Raw genomic sequence first — 22,063 nt, 5'->3', positions numbered from 1 at the left:
CTCCCAGACATCCTGGGGCATGTCAGCCCTGGGGGATGTCACCCCTGCCTCTGTCTGAAAGGCTCCTGGAGCTCTGGCACACATGTGGCAGCTGCTTCTCATGGAATGTCAGCCTTTGAATGCCAGCCTGAGCTGCCTGTACAGAGTCATTCATTTCAAAACCAACCAGAGACAATAATGGGATCCCCCTTCTCAGTGTGGCTGACCCAGATACCAGCAGAGCATTGTGTATTTCAGGTGCAAGCACAAGTATAGCACAGCAGAAAACTTCATGACAAGTGGAACAGCAGTGATCTTGATAGGTTTGAGGGGTAGAGACAAGGAGGGGGTGAAAAAAGGCTCATTTTCCACTGAAAACATCCCTGCATGAAAAATGTGAGCAGTCTGTGTCTGCCTGTACTTCAGACAGGCTTCTCAAAGGCTGCCATGCTGTTGCCAGGGCTCTTGGTCCCCTTGCCTCAGTGCTCTGCAGTTACTCCGTGTGTACTGGAGCTCCTGCTTTGCTGTTTGTTCTCAGCACACAACATGCTTGCCTTATCTTTGCCTTTGTGCTGCACAGAAGCTCCAGTCTGGTACCACCCTTTGATTTTTGGAAACTTCAGAATCAATAACCAAGCAAATGCATCTCCACTCCATCCAAAATACCAGGAAAACAGACATCAGAACCTTTATTCTGGGGATTTCTGCCAGGAGAGCTCATCGTTGCCTGTGTAAAGATGCTCCATTAACACTCTTCAATGCCTGCTGCTGTCAGTGGGAGCAGGGAGGCACTGAAGACTTGTTAAAATCCCTTCCCATGTTTCCTGGTGCAGGGAACAGCTGAGCATCCTCACTTCTGTCAAGTTACTACAGGGGAAAATGCCATTTGTTCCTGAAGAAGTACCATACTGGGGTTATCCTTTAGTCTCTGTGCTGCTCCATGTGTCAGGCCTCCAGTGCTGTTTTTGTGGGTGCCTTGGGTAGTTTCATCCATCCTCACCTTCAGCAAGACCAGGGTTCCCAACCTGAGAGTGACAGTGCTGAGTTTGTCCTTGAGAAAGGAGGGAGGCAGCTGTCAGTGTTTGGCTGGCTAAACATGTAGGGACTTCCAGAAAACTGGATTCTGCCTGCTGGGGCCTCCTCATGACCTTCTCCTTCCTCTGCAGTGAATCTGCAGTGGGGGAATGACCTCAGGGCTGCCAGCTTCTCTCCCAGCCTTCCATCCTCGTATCTCACAGCTCTGCTCTGTAGGGTTTGTCTTGAAACTTTAGCTTTTCTCACTTTTGCCTCAATCCTTGACCCCAATCCTGGTGAGTCAGCTTTAATTTTTTAAACTTTTCAAAGTTTCTACTGGTGCATTTCAGCCTCTCTCCTGCAAAGAGAAAGAAAAATAAGAAAATGAGTAATTGGTTGTGGCCCTTCCAATAGCTCTGACATGAAAATCAAAGCTTTTGTTCACTTTGCATGAAGACAGAAGGAAAAAAGGCAATTACTTCTCTTCTCCATCCTGTTTGGCCTCTCACATTTTCCCAACACTGACATTCAAGCCTCGTTTAAGGTGCCATATTTTTCCTACATTTACATGTCCTTGCTTAGATGGAGGATACTGTGCACAGTGGTGCTGAGTGGCCAAGGACCTCAGAGAGGAGATGAGTGAGGGTCCTTGTGTGGGTTTGAGCAGCCAGAAACGTCCAGATTTCATTGGAAACCCCCGTGTGGAACTGCACAGGGGAAATGCCTGGCCAGGAGCAGGGGGATTTAGGAATACAGAGCTGTTCAGGGGCATAGGAGCAGATGGGCAAAGCAGCGTTGTCTGACCTCTCTTCTCAGCCTCCCAAATTCTGATTTCTCCCTGACAGCTCCTGCCAGGACAGGACCTGGAGGGCTGCTGACATCTCGTGGGCCTTCCCTGTAAGCGCAGCCTGAAAGTCCCTGGGCTGTTAATGCAGGTTCTGCATGGCAGCTCAGTGCTGCCTCAGCTGTGGACGGCTGAGGGGCTGTTCCCAGCAGGGCAAGGAACATGTGCTGGCTGCAGGGAACGTGAGCTGGGTGCAGGGAACATATGCTGGGTGCAGGAAATGTGAGCTGGGTGCAGGGAATGTGAGTGGGTGCAGGGAACATGTTCTTAGAGCAAGGAACATCTTCTGCCATGGAACAGGGCACACAGCACCTCTGCTGCAGGAGCATGCTGTGCCATGGAGCAGGGCTGAGCAGGGCGCACAGCACCTCTGGGTGTAGGAGCATGCTGTGCCATGGAGCAGGGCTGAGCAGCTGGGCAGGAGCAGCAGCCAGGGGGGACTGTGGGATCTCAGCCTTTGGAAAGGAGAGGGCAACATTTAGTGGCCAAAGCCCTTCAGCCTAGTCAGATTTTAATGCCAGCCCTGCTCTGGAGGCAGGAGGCCCTTCCAGCCACAGCTCTTCTCTGTTATCTCTATCTGCAAGTGGTTGTTGTCAGATTTGCAATTGGCCTGTAAGACAGCCCCAGTTCCCATTTATTTTGGTCACTAAACGGGAATGCATTTGCTGCTGTGTGCTCCTGGAAGGAAATGCTGCCACACGTTTAAATGGAAGCTTTTCTGCCAAAGGGATCATGCCTCACCTGTGAGAGCCATTTGTTTTACTGCGTCTGTAAGTGACAGTGCTGCTGCAGTTATCCCTGTTCCCCCCAGATACAATGCAAATGTGCCATCTAGTGTCCGTGACTGACTCGGTGTGAGAAGAGCCCAGCTGACAGCTTTGTGTAATCTTGCAGGAATTTAATCACTGCACAAACAGAAATGAGCCACAGGTATGAATCAGTGCAAGCACACAGCTCAGAAGTTCTTAAGAATTTTATCACTGGATAAATATGTTCTTTGTGTTCGACATTGTACAGAGGAAACTTTTGGGTTTATTTCTGATTGTCTGATTTCAGAAAATTGTATGTTTTATGTAGGTCTTTTAGAATAACACTTCTGCTTCCTGTGGAGTTGATTTCAACAATAGAGTCAGTATTTAAAAGTCATCTGGAAAATGCCCTCAATAGCAGGCTTTAAATTGGGCAGGAGGCTGGACTGAGTGATTGTTGTAGCTCCCTTCCAGCTGAAACAGTCTATCTCATCTCATCCCATCCCATCCCATCCCATCCCCTCCCAAAGGGAACACCTCTCCCTGGGATGCTTTAACCGATCCATTCTCAGTTCTTCCTTACAATTTTGAGTTTCTGGTGCTCTGAACAGCAGAGTTCCTGATCAGCAGCTCTTTCATTTTCTCATAGTTGTCTTCCTTGCTGTTGAAACATTTCATCCAGCCTGGTTTGTACATTGTTTTTCTAGAGCCTCATTTGGAGAATCAAAACCAGCATCATTATCATTTCAGACTGACCCAAAACACAGGATATTCCTCAGTGTTTCAGTTCAGCTGATGTGCCAGAAAGTGAATTATTCACATCCCTTTTTTGGCCTTGATGGCAGCCCCCACGTTCAGGCAGGTACATTTGTCTGGACTGTGCACACCAGCACCAGGGTGTACAAGCAGGACCTGGCCATCCTAGAGAATCACTGAGGCTGCCAGTAAAAATCCTCTCCTGAAGCACAGAGTAAATGCTGTAAGTGTGATACTAGTGTTGGAGGAATCTTGCAAGGGGAGCTTTAGTCCTGTTAGTGAAGCCCACGTGGGTGAGCAGAACTTTGCAGTTCACAGAGACTAAAAGTGAACTTGGAGCTCACAGTCTGCAGCTGCTGAAGCACAGCGGCCTCCAGAGCTCAAACCCACGGTAACCTACAGGTCTGCACATGAAGGGCCAGACCCTGGTGCCAGCATTTCAGAAACTGAGTCTGGTCTCCTCTGGGAGTACCAGACTGGGAATACTCTCCAGGTAGCACTTTGTAACCTGAAACAAGCCAGGAATGAGATCCTGACCAAGGACACTCATAATCAGGTTCTGTTTTTAACCTGGAAGCTGGTCCCTGAAGACAAATCTATGGCACACTGTTCCAGTAACTGCTGGCTGGCTTGGCTGTCCTGGAAAATGAGCCACACTGCCAGCCTGGTGTGAGCCCTTGGAGTCCAGAACAGAAACCAGACAGGTCACAGTCCCACTGAACCATGCTCCATGGAATAGAAATCTTCATTGTCCCTCCAATCCAAACCTTTCTGTGATTCCATAATTATAACCAAATGGCCACATTTATTCAATCCCAGCAGAGTTTGGTTCAATAGAGTCACAGGATCAGAGGGGAAGAAATGTTGCCAAGCAGCTGACACCTGTGGAGCCAGAGCTGCAGGTATAAATGTGCTCCTTTCTGTCTCCTGCTCTGACATGATTAGATCTGGGCTTTGGTGGCTCTCTAGGAATTTGAAAGTGCTTTGCTGAGCGTTCTTTCTTGTCTTCCCCTTCACGCAGGATCCAATTACACCAGACAAGTGCTGTGTATTACCGGGGAACAACACTGACTTACCTGCAGAGACTTTTAAATGCTTTTTCTGTTGTCTGTGGGATGAGCCATGTGTGTGTGCACCAGGAAAGAAAGGGCATTTCAGATACAGATCTTTGGAGAGAGAAAAGTGAATGAAAGGGAAGTATTTAGGGTGAGCATTTCTGCTTTGTAATTGCTGAGATCCCACAGGCATTAGTAGTTAGCTATCAGGATCACACAGTTAAAAGGACAGCATAAGATTGTGAATTTTACTGAATTTCACAGTTTTGTAGTCTGAGCAGAGCAGTAATTGGTATCTGTGTCCTACTTTGTAGTTAATGATTCTCACAGAGCATAGTGCATGTGAAGATCCTTATTGCTAAGGCTTACCGTTCCCTGAGAACAGCCCTTTCCAGGAGCATGGGATGGACAGGTGTAGAAATGTGCTTTAAACACAGGGGTTTGCATGAACCAGCCTGGGAAAGGCTCTGGAGCACAAGGGGAGGTCTGGCTGCCATGGCACAGCCCATGGGGGAAGCAGCCCCATTTCACCCTTCTGCTTCTCCCTGCCATGGGGAGCTGCAGGGCAGGGCAGGGCAGGGGCAGCTCCGTGCCAGGCAGGGCAGTCACTGAGCTGGGCAGGGCAGGGGGATCAGCTCTGTGCCAGGGGCAGGGGTAGCTGCTCCACTGCTCCATGCCAGGCAGATCTGTCACTGAGCCTGGCAGGGGAGGGCAGGGGCAGGAGCAACTCTGTGCCAGGGGCAGGGGGATCAGCTCTGTGCCAGGCAGATCTGTCACTGATCTGGCAGCTCCGATCCGTGCCCAGCCCTGCGTGCACTTGGGGGCGACACAGCCCAGCAAATGCAACACATCGGGATCAGCCTGAAGGGCTGGAGCAGTTCCTTGTGCACCTGAGATCCTGGTGCTGGGCTGGTCCCACCTCTGCTGCTCTGAATCTCCTGCCTCACCTGGTTCTCACCAAGGTGTTTGATTTGCACTTCTCCTTTAAACAGGGAATCGTGCAAATGTCAGCTGAGGAAGCTCCTCATGTCTTCTGTCTCACCTGCCTTGTAAATTTGACCTAAGCATCAGATTTCTGCACAAGAGAACTTTCTGCTTCATGACCATGTTTGCAGATGAAAACCACTCCGTGGGAGTCAGTCCTGCTGCCCTAAGACATTCCTGTGGCTGCATTTCCCATTTGATAGTGTCCTTGAAAAGGAAAAGTAATATATTTCTTTGGAAGAATGAATGCTGCAATTTTCAATGCAGATGAAATTGGTTTGTGTCTTTATTTTGCCAATACAAATTCCTGGATTCCCTGAAATCAAGGAATGAGCTTTCAGGAGAGGATGAAGGAGTCCAAAGTAGTCAGAGACATCAGTCACAATTAAAAGGTGTTCCTAGCATGTGTGTGGGCTGGAATGCACAATTTTAGTGTGCTAGGAAGAACCTGGAAACTTGCTGGCTGTTTAAGGCCGTGGGACTGAGGCATGTTTTGGCACATGGCTGGTACAGGATGGTTTCACCTTGGCAGTGCCCTTCTGCCCCCTGGGCAGAGCTCTGCACACACCAGCCTGCCCTTCCTCAGGTGCTGACCCCAAATTCACAGGGCTGGCATTGCAGGGACTGATCGAGCCCTGAGCAGGGTCCATGGGCAGTGAGCCCCATCCAGCTGCAGGGCTGGAGCTGGGGCACCTTGCACTCACCAGCCTCTGCCTGATGGTTTATGGGGTGGGACAGTCACTGACAGCCCTCTGCCATGGCCATTTATGGGGTGGGACAGTCACTGACAGCCCTCTGCCATGACTGGCAGGAGCGTTTCTTGTGGCCCTGCATGCCCAGAAACAGAACTGTGGACTTTGTCTTCAAGCACCTGCTGTATGTTAAACTTCCTTTGCTGTGGCAATACAGTTCTAATTGTTTGTTCTAAATTAACAGACTGTCAGAACCCTCATTTTAATTAAAAGTAGGAGATGACCCTGACCACAGTGGAGTGACCCAAGAGCCTCTGCCCTCCTGAGCAAGTGCCCCTCTGTCAGAGCTACCAGATGAAGGCAATTACTTCCTGAGTGTAAAATGTTATCACACTGGAATTGACTTAAATATTTCAGAGAGCTCAATCAGACTGCAGCCAGAAAAATCTTTCACTGAGGGAGAAAAGCAGGGGGATCATTAATTGGGTTAATGCTCCATCAACCTTGCATTTGTTAATGGGCATGTTGAGGGCAGAGGGGAGCCTCACCCAGGGAAACTCCATCCTGGCTGCAGGGAGGGTTTGTGAATCCAGGCTGTGCCTCTGCTCAGCTCCTCTCTGGGGCTGCTGGGGCAGAGCAGGCTGCATTCCCCTGTGCAGTGCCCTGTGCAGTGCCCTGTACCATGGGGCACATGTGGGGTTTCACACCACCCACCCTACAGCAGGGCTGCTCTCCCCATGGGAACCCCCTCACCCCCACTAGGGTTGGTGATGCTGGTGATGTGGCTGCAGAGAGCTCCATCCTCTGGGATAGCCCCAGGCCCCTGCAGGCTCCCCTTGCTGTCCCAGCTCCCTGCGGTGTCCCTGGGGATGCTTGCACCCAGCTCAGATGGGCAGCAGAGTCAGTTCATTCCTGCTTTGGGATGCATTTTGGGATGTGTTGTCCTGTGACAGGGATGATGCCAGGGCTGAAGGAGGCACCAGGACTGCCAGCAGCCCTTGCTTCATCTCCTGTGTCCTGTGCCCTCTGTGCACTGCTGTGCTGGAACCATTGCCACCAGCCTCATGGAAATGCAGCAGTGCACAGAGGGCAGTTACAATTCCTGTGACTAGTGTGTTTGAGTTATTTAATTTTGTGGGACATTCTTCTTTTCCTTTCCATCTCTGGATCAAAGAAAGCTTTGAAGGGTCCTAAGTGCTATGAAACAGAAATTGTTTGGTTTGAGATTTCTCCACTCCTCTCCCTGAAGTTGTTGAACCCATCAGTAACACTGATCAGTATTACAGACACCTTCTGTATCACTGAATCAGTAATACAGACACTTCCTCTTTCAAATTAAAACTTTTAAGTCACATTTCACTCATTTGCTGTGTGTCTGAGAGATTTGTGTGTGTATATGACATATAAAATTGCACAGATCAGATACATTTCACGTAAACCCAGAATAATTACTTTAAACATTTAAAATTCTCTAATAGCATTTCAAATTGCATATAACAAGCATTTTTGTGTATTTAATAAAAAAAATAAGGAAAAATTACTAGAATGTAGATATTTCAGTGGTATTTTAAACTAAACCTTGTGTTAAAGTTACTGTATTTTAAGATGTCAAAGGAATTACCAGGGAATGTGATTCTAATGAAACGTTGCTCTTGTTGTTATGGAAACCAACTTTTAAACTGCTGTGCAGGGTGGAAATTACACAGTGCTGTTTTGGTGAGCCCTTTTTTTATAGCTTTCCATTATTTTGCTTTTGAAGAATATAACCAGCTGGCAGTGGTGTTGTTCAGCATGTCAGGCTGCTCTCAGGCTGTGCCTTGGTTTGCAGGCTGGGATTTGGAGCCAGCTCAGGTGATGGCCCATCCCAGACCTGGCACATCCTGCACACCCATGGCTCTGTCTGGGGCATTCTGCCCTCTTAAGGCTGGCTTGGCTGGGTTTTACCTGGGTTTGCATTTCTCTGGCTGCTGTTTGAGAGCCATCCCAAGCAGGGATTTATGGATCTCCTGGAAAGGGATCAGAGCAGTTCAGGAGGAGGGATCATGGCTCACCTGCTGGCACACTCCATGGCAGGGGCAGGTGACACCATCTCGTGCTCCTGGTTTGGGCAGGTGACCTGTGGGGTGAACTGCATGGTTGGTCCAGGGAGCAGAGACCCAAAATCCTGGCCCAACCCCACTGCAGTCTGCAGAGAGCCTTCCCCAAGGAGGGAGCTGAGGGATACCAAAATGATTCATGTTTTTTAATACTGTGTTTGTGGGGAAATGAGAATTTATAGCATTGAGAAGGAATTCATAACAGAAATTATATAAACTCCAAGGCCTCCAGGTGTACAGCAGGCTCCAAATTACAGCTTCAGGAAGGGATGCTCTGACATAGCTTCCTGTCTGGTGTGTATTCCTTGAGACTAACCAAGAGCTGCTTCTGTAGGCAGCTGTAGATCAGAACTGGGGCAGCTCCCACAGGACACTGCTGGAGGGTGCAGTGATGAACTGCCTCCTTTCCCACCCTCTATCTGATGGGTTCCTGCCCAGAAGGCTTCTTTGCAGGCTAATCCGTGTGCCACAAGTGCCCTGAACTCCCCACTGAGGGGAAGGAGGGAATGGAGGTGTACAATTCTTTTTCAGTCCTTCTGATGCAGCTTGCCCATTTGGGTGTAATTAAGGATTCACTGGGATGTGGAAGGGTTGGGAGGATAATTCTGACACTATCCCTTGGGAAAGCAGCTCAGAGGTTGGAATTTGTCCCCCAGTGAATATTGCATGGAGGAAAGCCTGAAGTGCCTCTGACACCTTGGCTGCAGCTGTGAAACTGTGTTACTCACAGGGAAAGCTGGAGTTTGCCTTCTTACTGATGACAGGGATCAGTTTTTCTCTCCACATGCTGCTCATATTTGTTTACACTGGGAATAAATGTGGTGTCATGAACAGCTTCAAATACTTTGAGATGTCTTGCAACACAAGAAAATAAATTGCCAATACTTCCATCACTTAGAATTATTCTGACCATCTGTGCTTTATGCACCTTTTCTTAAGAACAAAAAAACAATATTTTCAGCATGGGCTGTGCTTTTAGTTTATGTGTAAAGCAGATAAAGAGAGAAGCTAGCTAGAGGCAAAATCAGAGTTTAGATTGGCTGTTCATAAGGGCGACCTTCCCTTAAAATTCCTTTCTTTTCACCCTGCACATCACAGAGATTTAGAGCCCTCATTGACTGCAGAAAACACAGCTCCAGGAGGACAAAGGATGATATATTCTCAACGAGTGTGTAAAGTATAGTAGTTCTAAAGACAATAAATGCAAGGTCACATTAGGGCACAACAGTTAATTACCCACTTCATTACTGTCAAGGTTAATACAGTATTTGAGCACAGGAGCTGTTTCTCATCTGCTGCTGGAAGCAAGGCAGGACAGCCTCAGCGGCAGGCAGATCCATTACAGCTTATCAGGGCAGCACAGGCACTGCAGAGCCCCATGAAGGATGGCTGCTGTCACCAGGGAGCCATGGGACAATCGGGGAGCTGGGCCCAGCCCCACACACGGGCACTGCACCCACAGGGACACACGGGGAGCTGGGCCCAGCCCCACACACGGGCACTGCACCCACAGGGACACACGGGGAGCTGGGCCCAGCCCCACACACGGGCACTGCACCCACAGGGGAGCTGGGCCCAGCCCCACACACGGGCAGTGCACCCACAGGGACACACAGGGAGCTGGGCCCAGGCCAGGGCACTGCACTCCACAGGGGATCAGACCTGCAGCACTTCAGAATTGTGTATAAACATTTAAGTTCTTTTCAGATAGAATACCTCTATCACAATCAGATAGAATGTCAAGCAAACCTCTTGACAATACAGAGCATTTCACACAGTCTTGATGAAACACTTCCCAAATTTCCTTCTCCATGAACGCTACAGTTCTTTTGATAAGAATGGTGCTGGATATTTCCTTGGAGAAGATCAGGCTGGTGTAGGCTGTCTGATTGAGCCTGGGAGCATTTCACCAAGTCTGGCCTTCCATATAAGGGAAATGCAAAATTTAAAAATGACCCAAAGCAAGTAGAAATATTATTGTTGTTGCTGTTAGAAATAATTAGGTATCATAATTGATAATAATTGTTATTCATAGTAACAAAGCACTGACTATTCAGAAAGTGTGCCTCTGGAACGGGTAAGTTTTATCCTCCCTTTGTGCTGGCCATTTTCATTTTCTCATGGAAAATAATCTGAAGCCAATAGGAATTGCAGCCATCACATTTGCAAGTTACTGTTAGCCAGTGATCATCCTTAAAATGCTGGGACAAAAGAGATGGGGTTTAGTTCTTAATCCCCTTCACTTCACCAGTCAGGAGGAGACAGCACTGAGCTCCCAGAGCTGTCCAGGACAGCTTCACCAGGCTGAGGCTTCAGTGGCAAATGCTTTTTTTTTTTCTTTTGAAACCAGAATTTTCTGTAAGATCATTTTACTATTAGTGCTATTTTTAAATCCCCACAGTGGAAAAGGTTCCTCCCACGCATGCACCTGTCTGCAGAAAATCCCCAAACTGCAGGGATTTGTCACCAGTGAATTCCCTAACAAACACTCAGCTGCGTTTTCTGAACTTTCCTTGTGAGGGTGTCTGACAATGCAGACAGAGCAGAGCGTGCCTGGAGGGGCAGGGGGCAGCTCCCCTTCCCTTGGCACACCCAGGGGAGCTCTGCTTTGTGCAGGTTCCCTGGAGGTGTGAAATGGGCACTTCCCTCCTCGGCAGGCCTTGCACAGCCGGGTGTTTCAATCTTGTTTTCAATTATAAGCATTTCATTGTCGAATGTTGCTGCTTTATTATGTGATAATTAAATAGGAATGATCGTGCAGCCATCCTGCCTAAGAGGCTGGAGCAGAATTAAAGCAATCCCTCTCATCCTGCTGAATGGCTTTGGAGGTGAAAGGAGTGATCTATTTGCTGTCTCTTATTTTTGCTGTCCTATTGTTTCAGTACCACTGGCTTCAAAATAGCAAACTAGGCAAGTAATTATGGACATAAATCAGAGCAGGAGGCAGCGTGAGGTCAGCACTGCTTTGCTTTTCACCTGCCTTTTCTCAGCTGCCTCTTGCTGGGAGACAAAGCAGTACATTCCTGTTAATTTTGTGCTCTTACTAGTGATTGAATGCTTTTTTAGACAAAGTTTGAATCCTTGAGTGCTGTCAAGCAGGAGTTGAGCAGTCTCACCATGCTTGGAACAAGTGCAGAGTGACCAGGCTGGCTCTGGAATGCTGTGGTTGGTGTCCAGTGTCCCACATTCAGCATGTGCCCTGCCTGCTTGGTTCCTGATACACCACAGTCCATGTGCAGCACTTCCAGAGAGGGGAATCTCCTTGGGGTGACCATGGTGACTCTGTTGAAAAGCTCAGTGAGTTAAGTAAGATGCAGCCAGAGATACTTAGCCAAAGTAAATCAACAAAGCAAACGTGTTTTCAGTGAAGCCTAGCTGATTTATGGCCCTGGGCACCAATCTGTACATCTTCTTCCTGTTGGGTGTTTGTAAACGTGCAGTGGTGCTCAATGGCAGTGCCAGGTGAGAAATGGATGCAGGCACGTGTCACAGCCCTCAGGTGGAACTGGCTAAAAAATGAAATATTTCCTGAAGGACAGCTGTAACCACACACTGCTCACCTCCCATCCCAGAAGGAGCAGCAGTGCTTTGGGCATAAAGGAGTGGGATGGGATCTGTGGGAGGCTTGGCGATAGTGGGACACAAACTGTGCCAGCACTTGGCATCCCTGACATGGGTGTCCCAGAGCCATGGTTGTGCACCGTGGCCTGCTGGATGCTATGTGTTACAAGGAGATGGAGTTAAGTGGTTTTCCCTCTTTCCCAAGTGTATTTTACACTAAGTTAACTAAGAGGCAGTCCTCAGTAGGATTCTGCTACTCAGGAACATACTGTTTTGTAAAAAAAGAAAAAAACAGGAAAATTCAGTGCCTGATTAACTGCATGCTACTTTTCATTCCAGCAGTTTGCTAAAATAGCACATGGAAGTGACCACTGAATGATTCTCATTTAGCTTATTCATGCCCTGAAAATCCGACTCAGCCCACCAGTGTGGCTTGATGCAAACAACTGAATAAGAACAAATGGAAAATAAGTAGTGAGTTTGGATGTCTCTATTGTTGGCTGCTGAACACCCACCTCTGAAATTGGGCTTTTTGAGAGTGTCTTGGGGTTGCATGCCAAATCCCAGCTTGTGATCTGCACTGTATTTAAACATTTCTTCATGTCCTACTGTAATTATTTATTGAGGATTTTTTTTTAAGCAATGAGATATGTGACGAAGAACATAAGACCTTACTGTGGGTAGTCCTGGGTGAATACAGACTTCTTTCCTTTTTGGTGGTTTTTTTTTTTTTTGGTGAAATACTGAACAAAACCCAGTGTTTAACCGAAGCCATTTTGTATTGACAGACCATTGTTCGGGGGAACAAGCCTCGAAAGGACACTTCCATCAACGGGCTGCTGGAGGAGTTTGACAACATCTCGGTGACCCGCTCCAACTCGCTGCGGAAGGAGAGCCCTCCCCGGCACCACCAGGGCAGTGCCAACCACGCGCCCCGGCCCCGGGAGGAGAATGGCTTCATCATGTGCTCGCAGTACTCGAGCGAGTCGGACAGCACGGCCGAGGGCTCCGGGGAGCGGCTGCGGGACCGGGCCCTGTGCGGGGACGAGTGGGACCGCTACTGCCAGGGCAGCCTGGCCGCCAGGCACAACGGGCACCTGCTCAAGGTCACGGCCCGCGACTTCTACTACTCAGAGGTGGCTCCCCTGCAGCCAGAGCTGTCCCGGTTCCTCCCGGATTACCAGGCTCACCTGGAGAGCAAGCCCAAGGCGCTGGAATACGGCGGCCTGAGGCTGGAGTACCAGCGCGTGCCCAGCGGCTCCTCCCTGGACTACCGAGATTCCTTCCCCTATGCTCCGTCCCGGGCCTCGCTGCAGAGCGAGGGCCCCCGGGACAGGCTGGACTACGGGGACCCTGACTGGGGACACGGCCTCGCCAAGGAGGACATGGACAAGAGGCCCAAGTCCTCATACGTGGACCCCGCAAGCCCCCAGCCGGCCATGAGGCAGAGGTCCAGGTCGGGCTCGGGCCTGCAGGAGCCGGCCATGCCCTACGCGGGCAGCGCCTTCAAAGCTCACCAGCAGGGACATCCCTACAGCTCATACACCTACCCCCGGCTGTCCGAGAGCGCAGCAGGAGTGCCCAAGGTAACCCAGGGGCTGCGCAGGGCCAGGGTAGCAGTGAGGGCAAGGAGCCGTGCGTGGGCACACCGTGCCAGTCGGGGCTGGGAACGGCCCCCAGCGCTCTGGGGCTGCTCCTTGGCAGCCGTGCAAACCCACCCACTGCACTTGGGTGTATGGAAATGGATGGCAGGGACAGTGGGTTTGAGGTACTTATTGAAAGGCAGCTTTGGAGTGCCCATCTTCTAGGGATTTTATTTGAAATTCCCAGTAAGTGCAAGCTCTTCAGTGGTTTTTTTGTAGCTTCAGGAGTTCCTGCACCTGAGCAGATCTATAGCAGGAGGTAAGATGCTGGTCTGGTTTGTGTATCAGATACTTCTGTGTTTGAATTGTTACTGTGCAAGGCTGAATGTTTCAGTATTTGTACTGTAGTTATGCCATCTTTGTATTACAAGGTTTATGAGCTCTTCACTGCTCGTGAGAGTAGGGGCTTACTCCCTTCTGCATTGTTTTTAAGCATTGAAATGAAGTCAAAGCAGCTGATTTCACCCAAGACATTTTAGATGCAGTTTAAAAAAGGGTTGATGTGCAAGAAAGCGTTTCAGCCATGTTATCTAGAGGCAGCTTCCCTCCACAGATCTGTCCCTGCTCTGCCTCATGAGGAGTGTTACCTGCACAGGCCCTCCAGCCCTGCTTGCAGCAGGGTGCTGTGACCACTTGTTCAGTTCAGAGTGCTTTTCTCACACCTCTAGTCACATAACCATGGTGACCTTCTTAGCATCTAATGCTGTGCAAGAGGTGCCTTTTCAGTGTAGTTTGCTCTGAACATCTCTGAGTTCCCCTAGCAACGGGCACTGTGGTGATCAATTTGCCAAGCCTGGGGTTGCTGTGACTTTTCCCGTGCTGAGGTGGGTGACTGTCAGTGGTGAGGTGTGTTCTTCTCTCTGATGATAGCTCTCCGGTGCATTTGCTTGTGGCTGTGCCCTGCTGCAGTGCCAGGTCTGCAGATCCCTGATGTCCCTGGCTTGGAGCTGTGCCAGCCTTGTGCCTCCTCAGGTCTGGCTGCTTTGTCATTACTGTGGTGCAGTGCCCATGGGAAGGGGTGAGCAATGCACTTTCTGTCCCTCTTTGCACTGGAGCACAGAGCCAGGCTTTGGAGCTTGGATAAACCCTGGGGGGAGCAGAAAAGTCACCAGGTCTCTTTAGGTGCCTTTCCAAAGCTCAGGGTGTGGTGGGGGGAGTGTGTGTGGTAGTCACACCAGTGAGACATTCAGTGTGGATTCTGGAAGCTGGGAGGAAAATCTGGGCTGGGTTAGCTGCCATTTCCTTTATTGAGAGCAGTCATTTTGTCAGAGTTTAGAAAAGCGGAGGGCAAATCCAGTAATGCAGAGACCCTGTAGCAGCTGCTTCTGCCAGTTTTACACCAATCAATAGGACAGAAGACACAGGTGTTTATTATAGGATTCCAGCACTTGGAAAAATATCCCATTAAAATGCAGTAACAACTTTTATTTAAAAAAATATATGCCTCTATGCAAGATTCATTGTGAGCTGTTCCTCTCCTCAGAGCATCAAAAGCACTCTTACAACCATGGTGTATTGAAACTTGATGATTCACTGGTAAATGCAGCAGTTCAATTCCCAAACCTGTCCACAGCTCCTGCAGGTGAATAGGAGTTTCTTGTCTTGGATGATTGCTGAAGAATCTTCTTTTCAAGGAGGCATTAGTAAATAATGGTTCATCAAATGGGCTTACTAAATGAGAGTCAGATCTCAAATCATATATTTTGCAAATGAGATTGGGTTTAAAGTATAATTAAAAGGGGTGAAAAAGTAAGTGAAAAAGTCTGCAGGCACAAATGTGGCATCAAAGTGCCTTTAACAAGGTTGTTCATTTTGGCTGTAAATGTGAAGAGCAGATTTACTTCAGCATTATTTGCAGGTCAGAGATGTCAGACCAGTCAACGTGTGCCTGTTTCATCATCAGGGATTTCAGAGTTGTTACATCAGAGGATTTGCCCTGCCCTGGGTTTGGCCACTGCTGTGCAGGGGAGCCATGGAAGTGTAGGAAGCCAGAGGCTCAGATTTGCCTCTCTGAGCCACCCCTGTGTCACCACGAGCTCTCCTGTCCTGCAGGCTGACTCCAGGACACCTGCATGGAGCTGCAGAGTCTGCTGTGCCACCCTCTCCACACAGAGCTGCTGTCCCACCTCAGTATTGGCTCACGATATCGAGTTCATCGTTGGCTGCTGTTTGGCCACTCTGTGCTGCATGGGGTTTTTTACCCTCCTCTTCATCACAGGCACCTCTCAACTTCTGCCACCAAGCCCTATTACTTCCAAGCTCCTTTCCCTGTCATTTTGCAGGAGCAGCTCTCTGGGAGCCTCTCCTGTCTCTCTTTCCAGGGCCCATGGTGTCTGCTCCCCCTTTGCTGCTCAGCAGAGGTGTCTCACCAGGGTCCCCCTCTGTAGCACGGGCACATTTCCAGTCTGGCAAAGGCAGGGCCAAGCCTTCACTGCCAGAAATCCTCTCCTTTCTCCCGTGTTCCCATCCCAGCCAGCAGCTGTGTGTGAGTGCTGCCTGCCACCTCTGTGTGTGGAACAGAGTCCTGGGGCTCTCCCCAGTGAAGCAGCAGAGCCAGACCTTTGCCTTTGTGGTCTCAGTGTGGGTTACAGACCATCCCTTCTGCACCTTCCACCTGGCAGACTGTGCCATGATGAATGTCGTGCCAGAGCTTTGGCTGCTCCTTTGACCTCATCTGGAAGGAATGCAGGACTGCTTTCTTCTTTCCTTTGTAGCATTTGAAGGATCTCCGTTCAGTAGGGGCTGCATTCAGCAGCAGAAATGGAATTATTGGTGGAGTAAAAGTGTGTTCATTTTGCTGTGGTGTGGAGCACTGCATCAGGACAGCCTTGGAGGAGAGCATCAATGATTTACTCATTGTAGCTCCTGACTTGTTGTAGCATTTCTTGGGATTCAGGAAGTGGGTTTACATTGTGCAGCAATGCTAACCTCAGAAAGACTCTGAGAACTCTCAGCAAGCACACTGAACCCCTGAATGTTCATTCTAAAATTTTACTGCAGAACATTCTTTGACCAGTGTGTTAAGCCTGGGGCATACTCAGAAATACCAGACATGGGTGAAGCCTCAAATAATTCATTAGTGTGGATTTATCCAGCTTGAATTTCTAGACCAGGTTTTCCCCGTCTCAGTGGTTATAAAGAAAATGGTGTATTTACAGCCAAAGCAATAAATTATTTGTCCCTACATACACAGATATATAGGACAGGGTTAGATTGAGTTCCCCTCCCTCCACCAAACCATCTGAGCACTTCTCCACGTTAATTAGTTTGGCAGATGTAATGTCCTTCATGAAATTCATGTGTCTGACTCCCTTCTGTTTGATGGCTGTCCCTGCCTGCTGGAGTAAGGGAAATGATGGCTGTAAACGATGGCTGTAATGGTGTGGGTTTCTGCCTCAGCACCCCAGCACGCTGGGAGGGGACTGCACAGCCCTGCTGCTGCTGCTGCTGCTGCTGGGTGCTCCTGATGGAGGGTGGGGGGTTGTCAGCCCTGCAGGAGGGACACTCCAGCTCTTCCCAGGGAAGCCTCTGACAGCCCCTCTGGAGAGGCATTCCCCCTCTCCCTGCTAAAGCTGTGCTGGGCAGCCTCTGAGCAGCCTCTGACAGCCCCTCTGCAGGGACATTCCCCCCCTTTCCCCACTAAAGCTGTGCTGGGCAGCCCCTGAGCAGCCTCTGACAGCCCCTCTGCAGGGACATTCCCCATTTCCCCAGAGCCCTGGTGGAGTGAAGGAAGGCCCAGCAGCCCTGGTGGTTCACAGGGAGGTGGGAAAGGCCAGCAGAGAATTGCACTGGAGGCACCTCCAGCCCCAGGCTCCTCCTCACGGTGCAGAGCCCACGCTGATAAATTGATGCTGCGGCAGATTTTTTTTCTTCTTTTTTTTTTGCCTTTTTTTTTTTTTTTTTTTTTCAGTCTTAGCATAAAATGGTCAAATGATGTTCCACCGCAGAATTCAATTTCACAGTTCAGTTGGGTCCTTGATTACACTGCCAAATTCAGATTAATGTGCATTTAACTAACATGGATCAGGGACTCCTGGCTGGCAGCCAGCAGTAATAGTAGCAACCATGAGCTGTGTAGAGTTTGCTGCTCTGTCCATCCCTGTGCACTGCCACTGAAATTGATTGATTAAATGAACTCATTGCCATAATTATTTGTAATTGTGCTACATGATGAGCCTGTGTCAAACCGCCCCCCTGCCCTGAGATGCTCCACACATCGGCAAGAGTCACACATTGTAAATGTGAAGATGTTCTTTTACAGAGGAAAAAAATATCATTTTTGGGTGGGTCTTTTTTGTTCTACATCTTTTGGGGGTATTTTAGTTTGGATGGAAGCAAGCAAACCATTATGTTTGTAAATGTAGAGTATTCGTTAGCCTTCAATGTAAGAAGCTTAGAGAAACTTGAAAAATACAAAAAATAGAAAGGAGCCTACAAATGAACCAGGCTTCCCATTGGGATAATTTCCTTTGCGATTTTCTCTGATTTCAGATGAAAATTAGCAGTTTTGTGACACTGCAGTTTAGTAGCGTGTCGCTGTGGAAAATTATTTAAGAAATGTTGAATTGAATTAGGCTCCTCATCAAACTCACATAAGCAGTCCCTCAGACAACAGCTGGCAGCACGGCAAGACAGGAGATGACAGGGATTTTAGGGTGCCACCACCTCCACGGGAAGGGGTTGGGTTATCCCTGAATTGCCGCAGAAAAACATAAGGCTAAGAGCTGAGAATCAAAATGCAGGTACTGGTAAGACACAGATTGGAATTTGCTGGAGGGCGAGTTTTATGGATGTGACAGGGATGGAATCTTGGAGGAAATGGCCCAGAGAGCCTGCAGGGCACTGCAGATGCAGAGCAGACACACTTTTTTAAGCATAGATCCCTTCCAATGCAGGCCATTCTGTGATTCAGCAAAGGCTCTGGAGTGCCCAAACAGGTACCTGGACAGAAGAACGGACCTGGAATGCAGAGGAGATGTCCTGAGTGTGCTGAGGGCACTGCAGCCCCGTGGTGTGGAAATCCCTGCCCGGCCTGGGGCAGCAGTGCTGTGCTGAGCAGAGGGGGTGCAATGAGGGAGCACGCTGTGCCAGCTCTGCTGGGCCCTCCAGGGGGCTGAGATGGATGGAGGGGCAGGGCAGGGCAGGGCAGGCAGGGAGGAAGGAGGGAGCTGTTCCCAGCCTCACTGTGTGTGTGTGTGTGTCTGCCTTGCAGGTGGACTATGAGCGAGCGCAGCTGGTGGTCAGCCCCCCGCTCTGCGGCTCGGACACGTACCCCCGGGGCCCAGCCAAGCTACCTCAGAGCCAGGGCAAGGGCGGCTACCCCGGCGGCGGCGGCTACCAGTACCCCGTGCCGTACCACAAGGCTCCCCACGTGCCGCAGCCCGGCTCCCCGTTCGTGTCCCCGGGCTCGTACCCCAGCTCGCCCAGCCTGGCGCCCGGCGCGTACCCCCCGCCCAGCTGGGGCTCGTGCTCGGAGCAGGCGCCCTCCAGGGTGTCCCACGAGCAGTTCCGCGCCGCCCTGCAGCTGGTGGTGAGCCCCGGGGACCCCCGTGAGTACCTGGACAGCTTCCTCAAGATCGGCGAGGGCTCCACGGGCATCGTGTGCATCGCCACCGAGCGCCACTCGGGCAAGCAGGTGGCCGTCAAGAAGATGGACCTCAGGAAGCAGCAGAGGAGGGAGCTGCTCTTCAATGAGGTATGGGGGCTCGGGGGGTGCCTCGGGGTCTTTGGGTTCAACAGGAGATGTGGGCCACATGCCACCATCAGGAGCCACATTCATACCTTTGCAAAGGAGGGGAGGAGTCCCACACACATCTGTGCTTGTATAAATATTGTGTAGCCATTCCAGTTTCAGCTCAGCTGCTTCTCCTCCAGGCTTGAAACCTCTGGTGCTGTCCCAGGAAACAGCTGAGAGATGTATCAGCTGGTGCATGACGTGGCCCTGCTGCCTTTTCTGTCTGTCTCCTGGCACAGCTGATTATTCCAGGAGGGAGGATCCAAGCTAACCAGGCCATTCCAGAGCGTGTGTGCTGTATTTCTGGCATACACGTGCTTTTTGTTTCCTCCCTCCTTCCTCTCCTCACCATCAGCACTCCCTGTGCTCTGTTGATGGTACTAAGCTAAGAGCTGTGAGTCCTTTTGCATGGAATTATCTGAGTTAATTCCCACATCTCCTCTCCTGAGTGCTTGCAGCCAGCTCAGAGCCCACAGGTCTTTTACCTGTGTATGTTATTTTAAATTTCAGAGCACTGGTTTTCATTTGCCATTTTTTCAGCCGGTTTGTTTGGGGCTTGACAGTACCTTCTGCAACCTACAGAGTTTCTCCTTTTTTTAACTTCTTACTCCCTTAAGTAAGGCATCTGGTGGGGTGTGTTCACTGCTGCCTTTTTGAGATCACTTGTAAATATCTGATCAATACCAAAACCACTCCCAAGGAAGCCTCCTGTGAGAATGAACCTTTTAATTCTATGTTTTGTTTCCTATACACTGTGTATCTTCCCTCAGCACAACAGATTGGATTCTTTAAAACCTTTGAAAACATCACATTTTTAATTACAATATTAAACAGCAAACTTCAACCAGTTCTTTACACAGTGCAGGACTGTGCTAGTTATTTGGGCTTGGCTTTGCCTCTCTGGAGGCTGGGCTGGCTCTAACTGAGCATCTCTGACAGCTTGAAGCAGCTCCTGCATGCTGTGCAGCACCAAGCTGCTTCCCTGCCACACTCCAGTCACTCGTGTCATCTGAGAATCTCCTGCAGCAGGGATGGAGTCCCTGTGTCTGTGGTGGAGTCCCTGTGTCTGTCTGTGGTGGAGTCCCTCTGTCTTTCTGTGATGGAGTCCCTCTGTCTTTCTGTGATGGAGTCCCTGTGTCTGTCTGTGATGGAGTCCCTCTGTCTGTCTGTGGTGGAGTCCCTGTGTCTGTGATGGAGTCCCTCTGTCTGTGATGGAGTCCCTCTGTCTGTCTGTGGTGGAGTCCCTCTGTCTGTCTGTGATGGAGTCCCTGTGTCTGTGATGGAGTCCCTCTGTCTGTCTGTGATGGAGTCCCTGTGTCTGTGATGGAGTCCCTCTGTCTGTCTGTGATGGAGTCCCTGTGTCTGTGATGGAGTCCCTCTGTCTGTCTGTGATGGAGTCCCTCTGTGTGTCTGCTATGGAGTCCCTGTGTCTGTGATGGAGTCCCTCTGTCTGTGATGGAGTCCCTCTGTCTGTCTGTGGTGGAGTCCCTCTGTCTGTCTGTGATGGAGTCCCTCTGTCTGTCTGTGATGGAGTCCCTGTGTCTGTGATGGAGTCCCTCTGTCTGTCTGTGATGGAGTCCCTGTGTCTGTGATGGAGTCCCTCTGTCTGTCTGTGATGGAGTCCCTGTGTCTGTGATGGAGTCCCTCTGTCTGTCTGTGATGGAGTCCCTCTGTGTGTCTGCTATGGAGTCCCTGTGTCTGTGATGGAGTCCCTCTGTCTGTGATGGAGTCCCTCTGTCTGTCTGTGGTGGAGTCCCTCTGTCTGTCTGTGATGGAGTCCCTGTGTCTGTGATGGAGTCCCTCTGTCTGTCTGTGATGGAGTCCCTCTGTCTGTCTGTGATGGAGTCCCTCTGTGTGTCTGCTATGGAGTCCCTGTGTCTGTGATGGAGTCCCTCTGTCTGTCTGTGATGGAGTCCCTCTGTGTGTCTGCTATGGAGTCCCTGTGTCTGTGATGGAGTCCCTCTGTCTGTGATGGAGTCCCTCTGTCTGTCTGTGGTGGAGTCCCTCTGTCTGTCTGTGATGGAGTCCCTGTGTCTGTGATGGAGTCCCTCTGTCTGTCTGTGATGGAGTCCCTCTGTCTGTCTGTGATGGAGTCCCTCTGTGTGTCTGCTATGGAGTCCCTGTGTCTGTGATGGAGTCCCTCTGTCTGTCTGTGATGGAGTCCCTGTGTCTGTGGTGGAGTCCCTGTGTCTGTTTTGGAGTCCCTGTGTCTGTCTGTGATGGAGTCCCTCTGTGTGTCTGCTATGGAGTCCCTGTGTCTGTGATGGAGTCCCTCTGTGTGTCTGCTATGGAGTCCCTGTGTCTGTGATGGAGTCCCTCTGTCTGTTTTGGAGTCCCTGTGTCTGTGATGGAGTCCCTCTGTCTGTTTTGGAGTCCCTGTGTCTGTCTGTGATGGAGCCTTGCCTGGCTGTGCTCTCTCTCTCATGCTTACCACTCTGACTCCCTCAGTCTCCTGAGGTCATGGGCACCGTCCTGGCTGGGCTGCCCTCACTGTGTGTTGAACAAAACCTTTTACCGAAGTTCTCTGATTTTTCTTAAGCTGCCAGTGAAGTTTTTTGTTGTTTGATCTCTTGAGAATTTCTTGTTGGTATTTCTCCCATGTCTCTAACTCAGAGTACACAAAAAGCAGTAGTAAGCCTTTTAAAAGTCTCTTTGAGTGAGTTTTCTGGGCCCTTACTCCAGCAATCTGTTGAAAATCTGTGCAAAGTACCATTTACTATGTGATAAAAAGGACTTTGATGTGTTGAGGGATTGATCAGGTCAGAAAAAGAATCTGTTGTACTGAAAGCAATTGGCAATAAAAAACCAATTAAATAAACAGGTCTGTTCCTGCAGGCTGAAATAAAACAATTACCTACTGTTTATACTCTAACAGCCAGAGATTCTTTTTCCCCCTGATGCACTTACAAGGACTGATATTTTTATGTAAATATTCTGATGTTGTTTATGTGCTGGC

At 49.8% G+C, this 22,063-nt stretch overlaps 1 protein-coding gene across 3 annotated transcripts in view; it reads left to right on the top strand.

Annotated features, from left to right (window-relative positions):
• PAK5 (p21 (RAC1) activated kinase 5) overlaps positions 1–22,063 on the top strand; it is a 299,053-nt gene that overhangs the window by 267,760 nt on the left and 9,230 nt on the right. For all 3 annotated transcript variants that reach the window (XM_063152843.1, XM_063152841.1, XM_063152842.1), the window contains 2 exons: positions 12,519–13,316; positions 18,586–19,068. In XM_063152843.1, coding sequence (XP_063008913.1) covers positions 12,519–13,316; positions 18,586–19,068 — 1,281 coding nt within the window. The remainder of the gene's footprint in view (positions 1–12,518; positions 13,317–18,585; positions 19,069–22,063) is intronic.

This window comes from Melospiza melodia, chromosome 3, assembly GCF_035770615.1.
Source record: "Melospiza melodia melodia isolate bMelMel2 chromosome 3, bMelMel2.pri, whole genome shotgun sequence".
Taxonomy (NCBI): domain Eukaryota; kingdom Metazoa; phylum Chordata; class Aves; order Passeriformes; family Passerellidae; genus Melospiza; species Melospiza melodia.
Note: the sequence above shows the minus strand (reverse complement) of the source record. Positions and strands in the feature narration are given on the sequence as shown.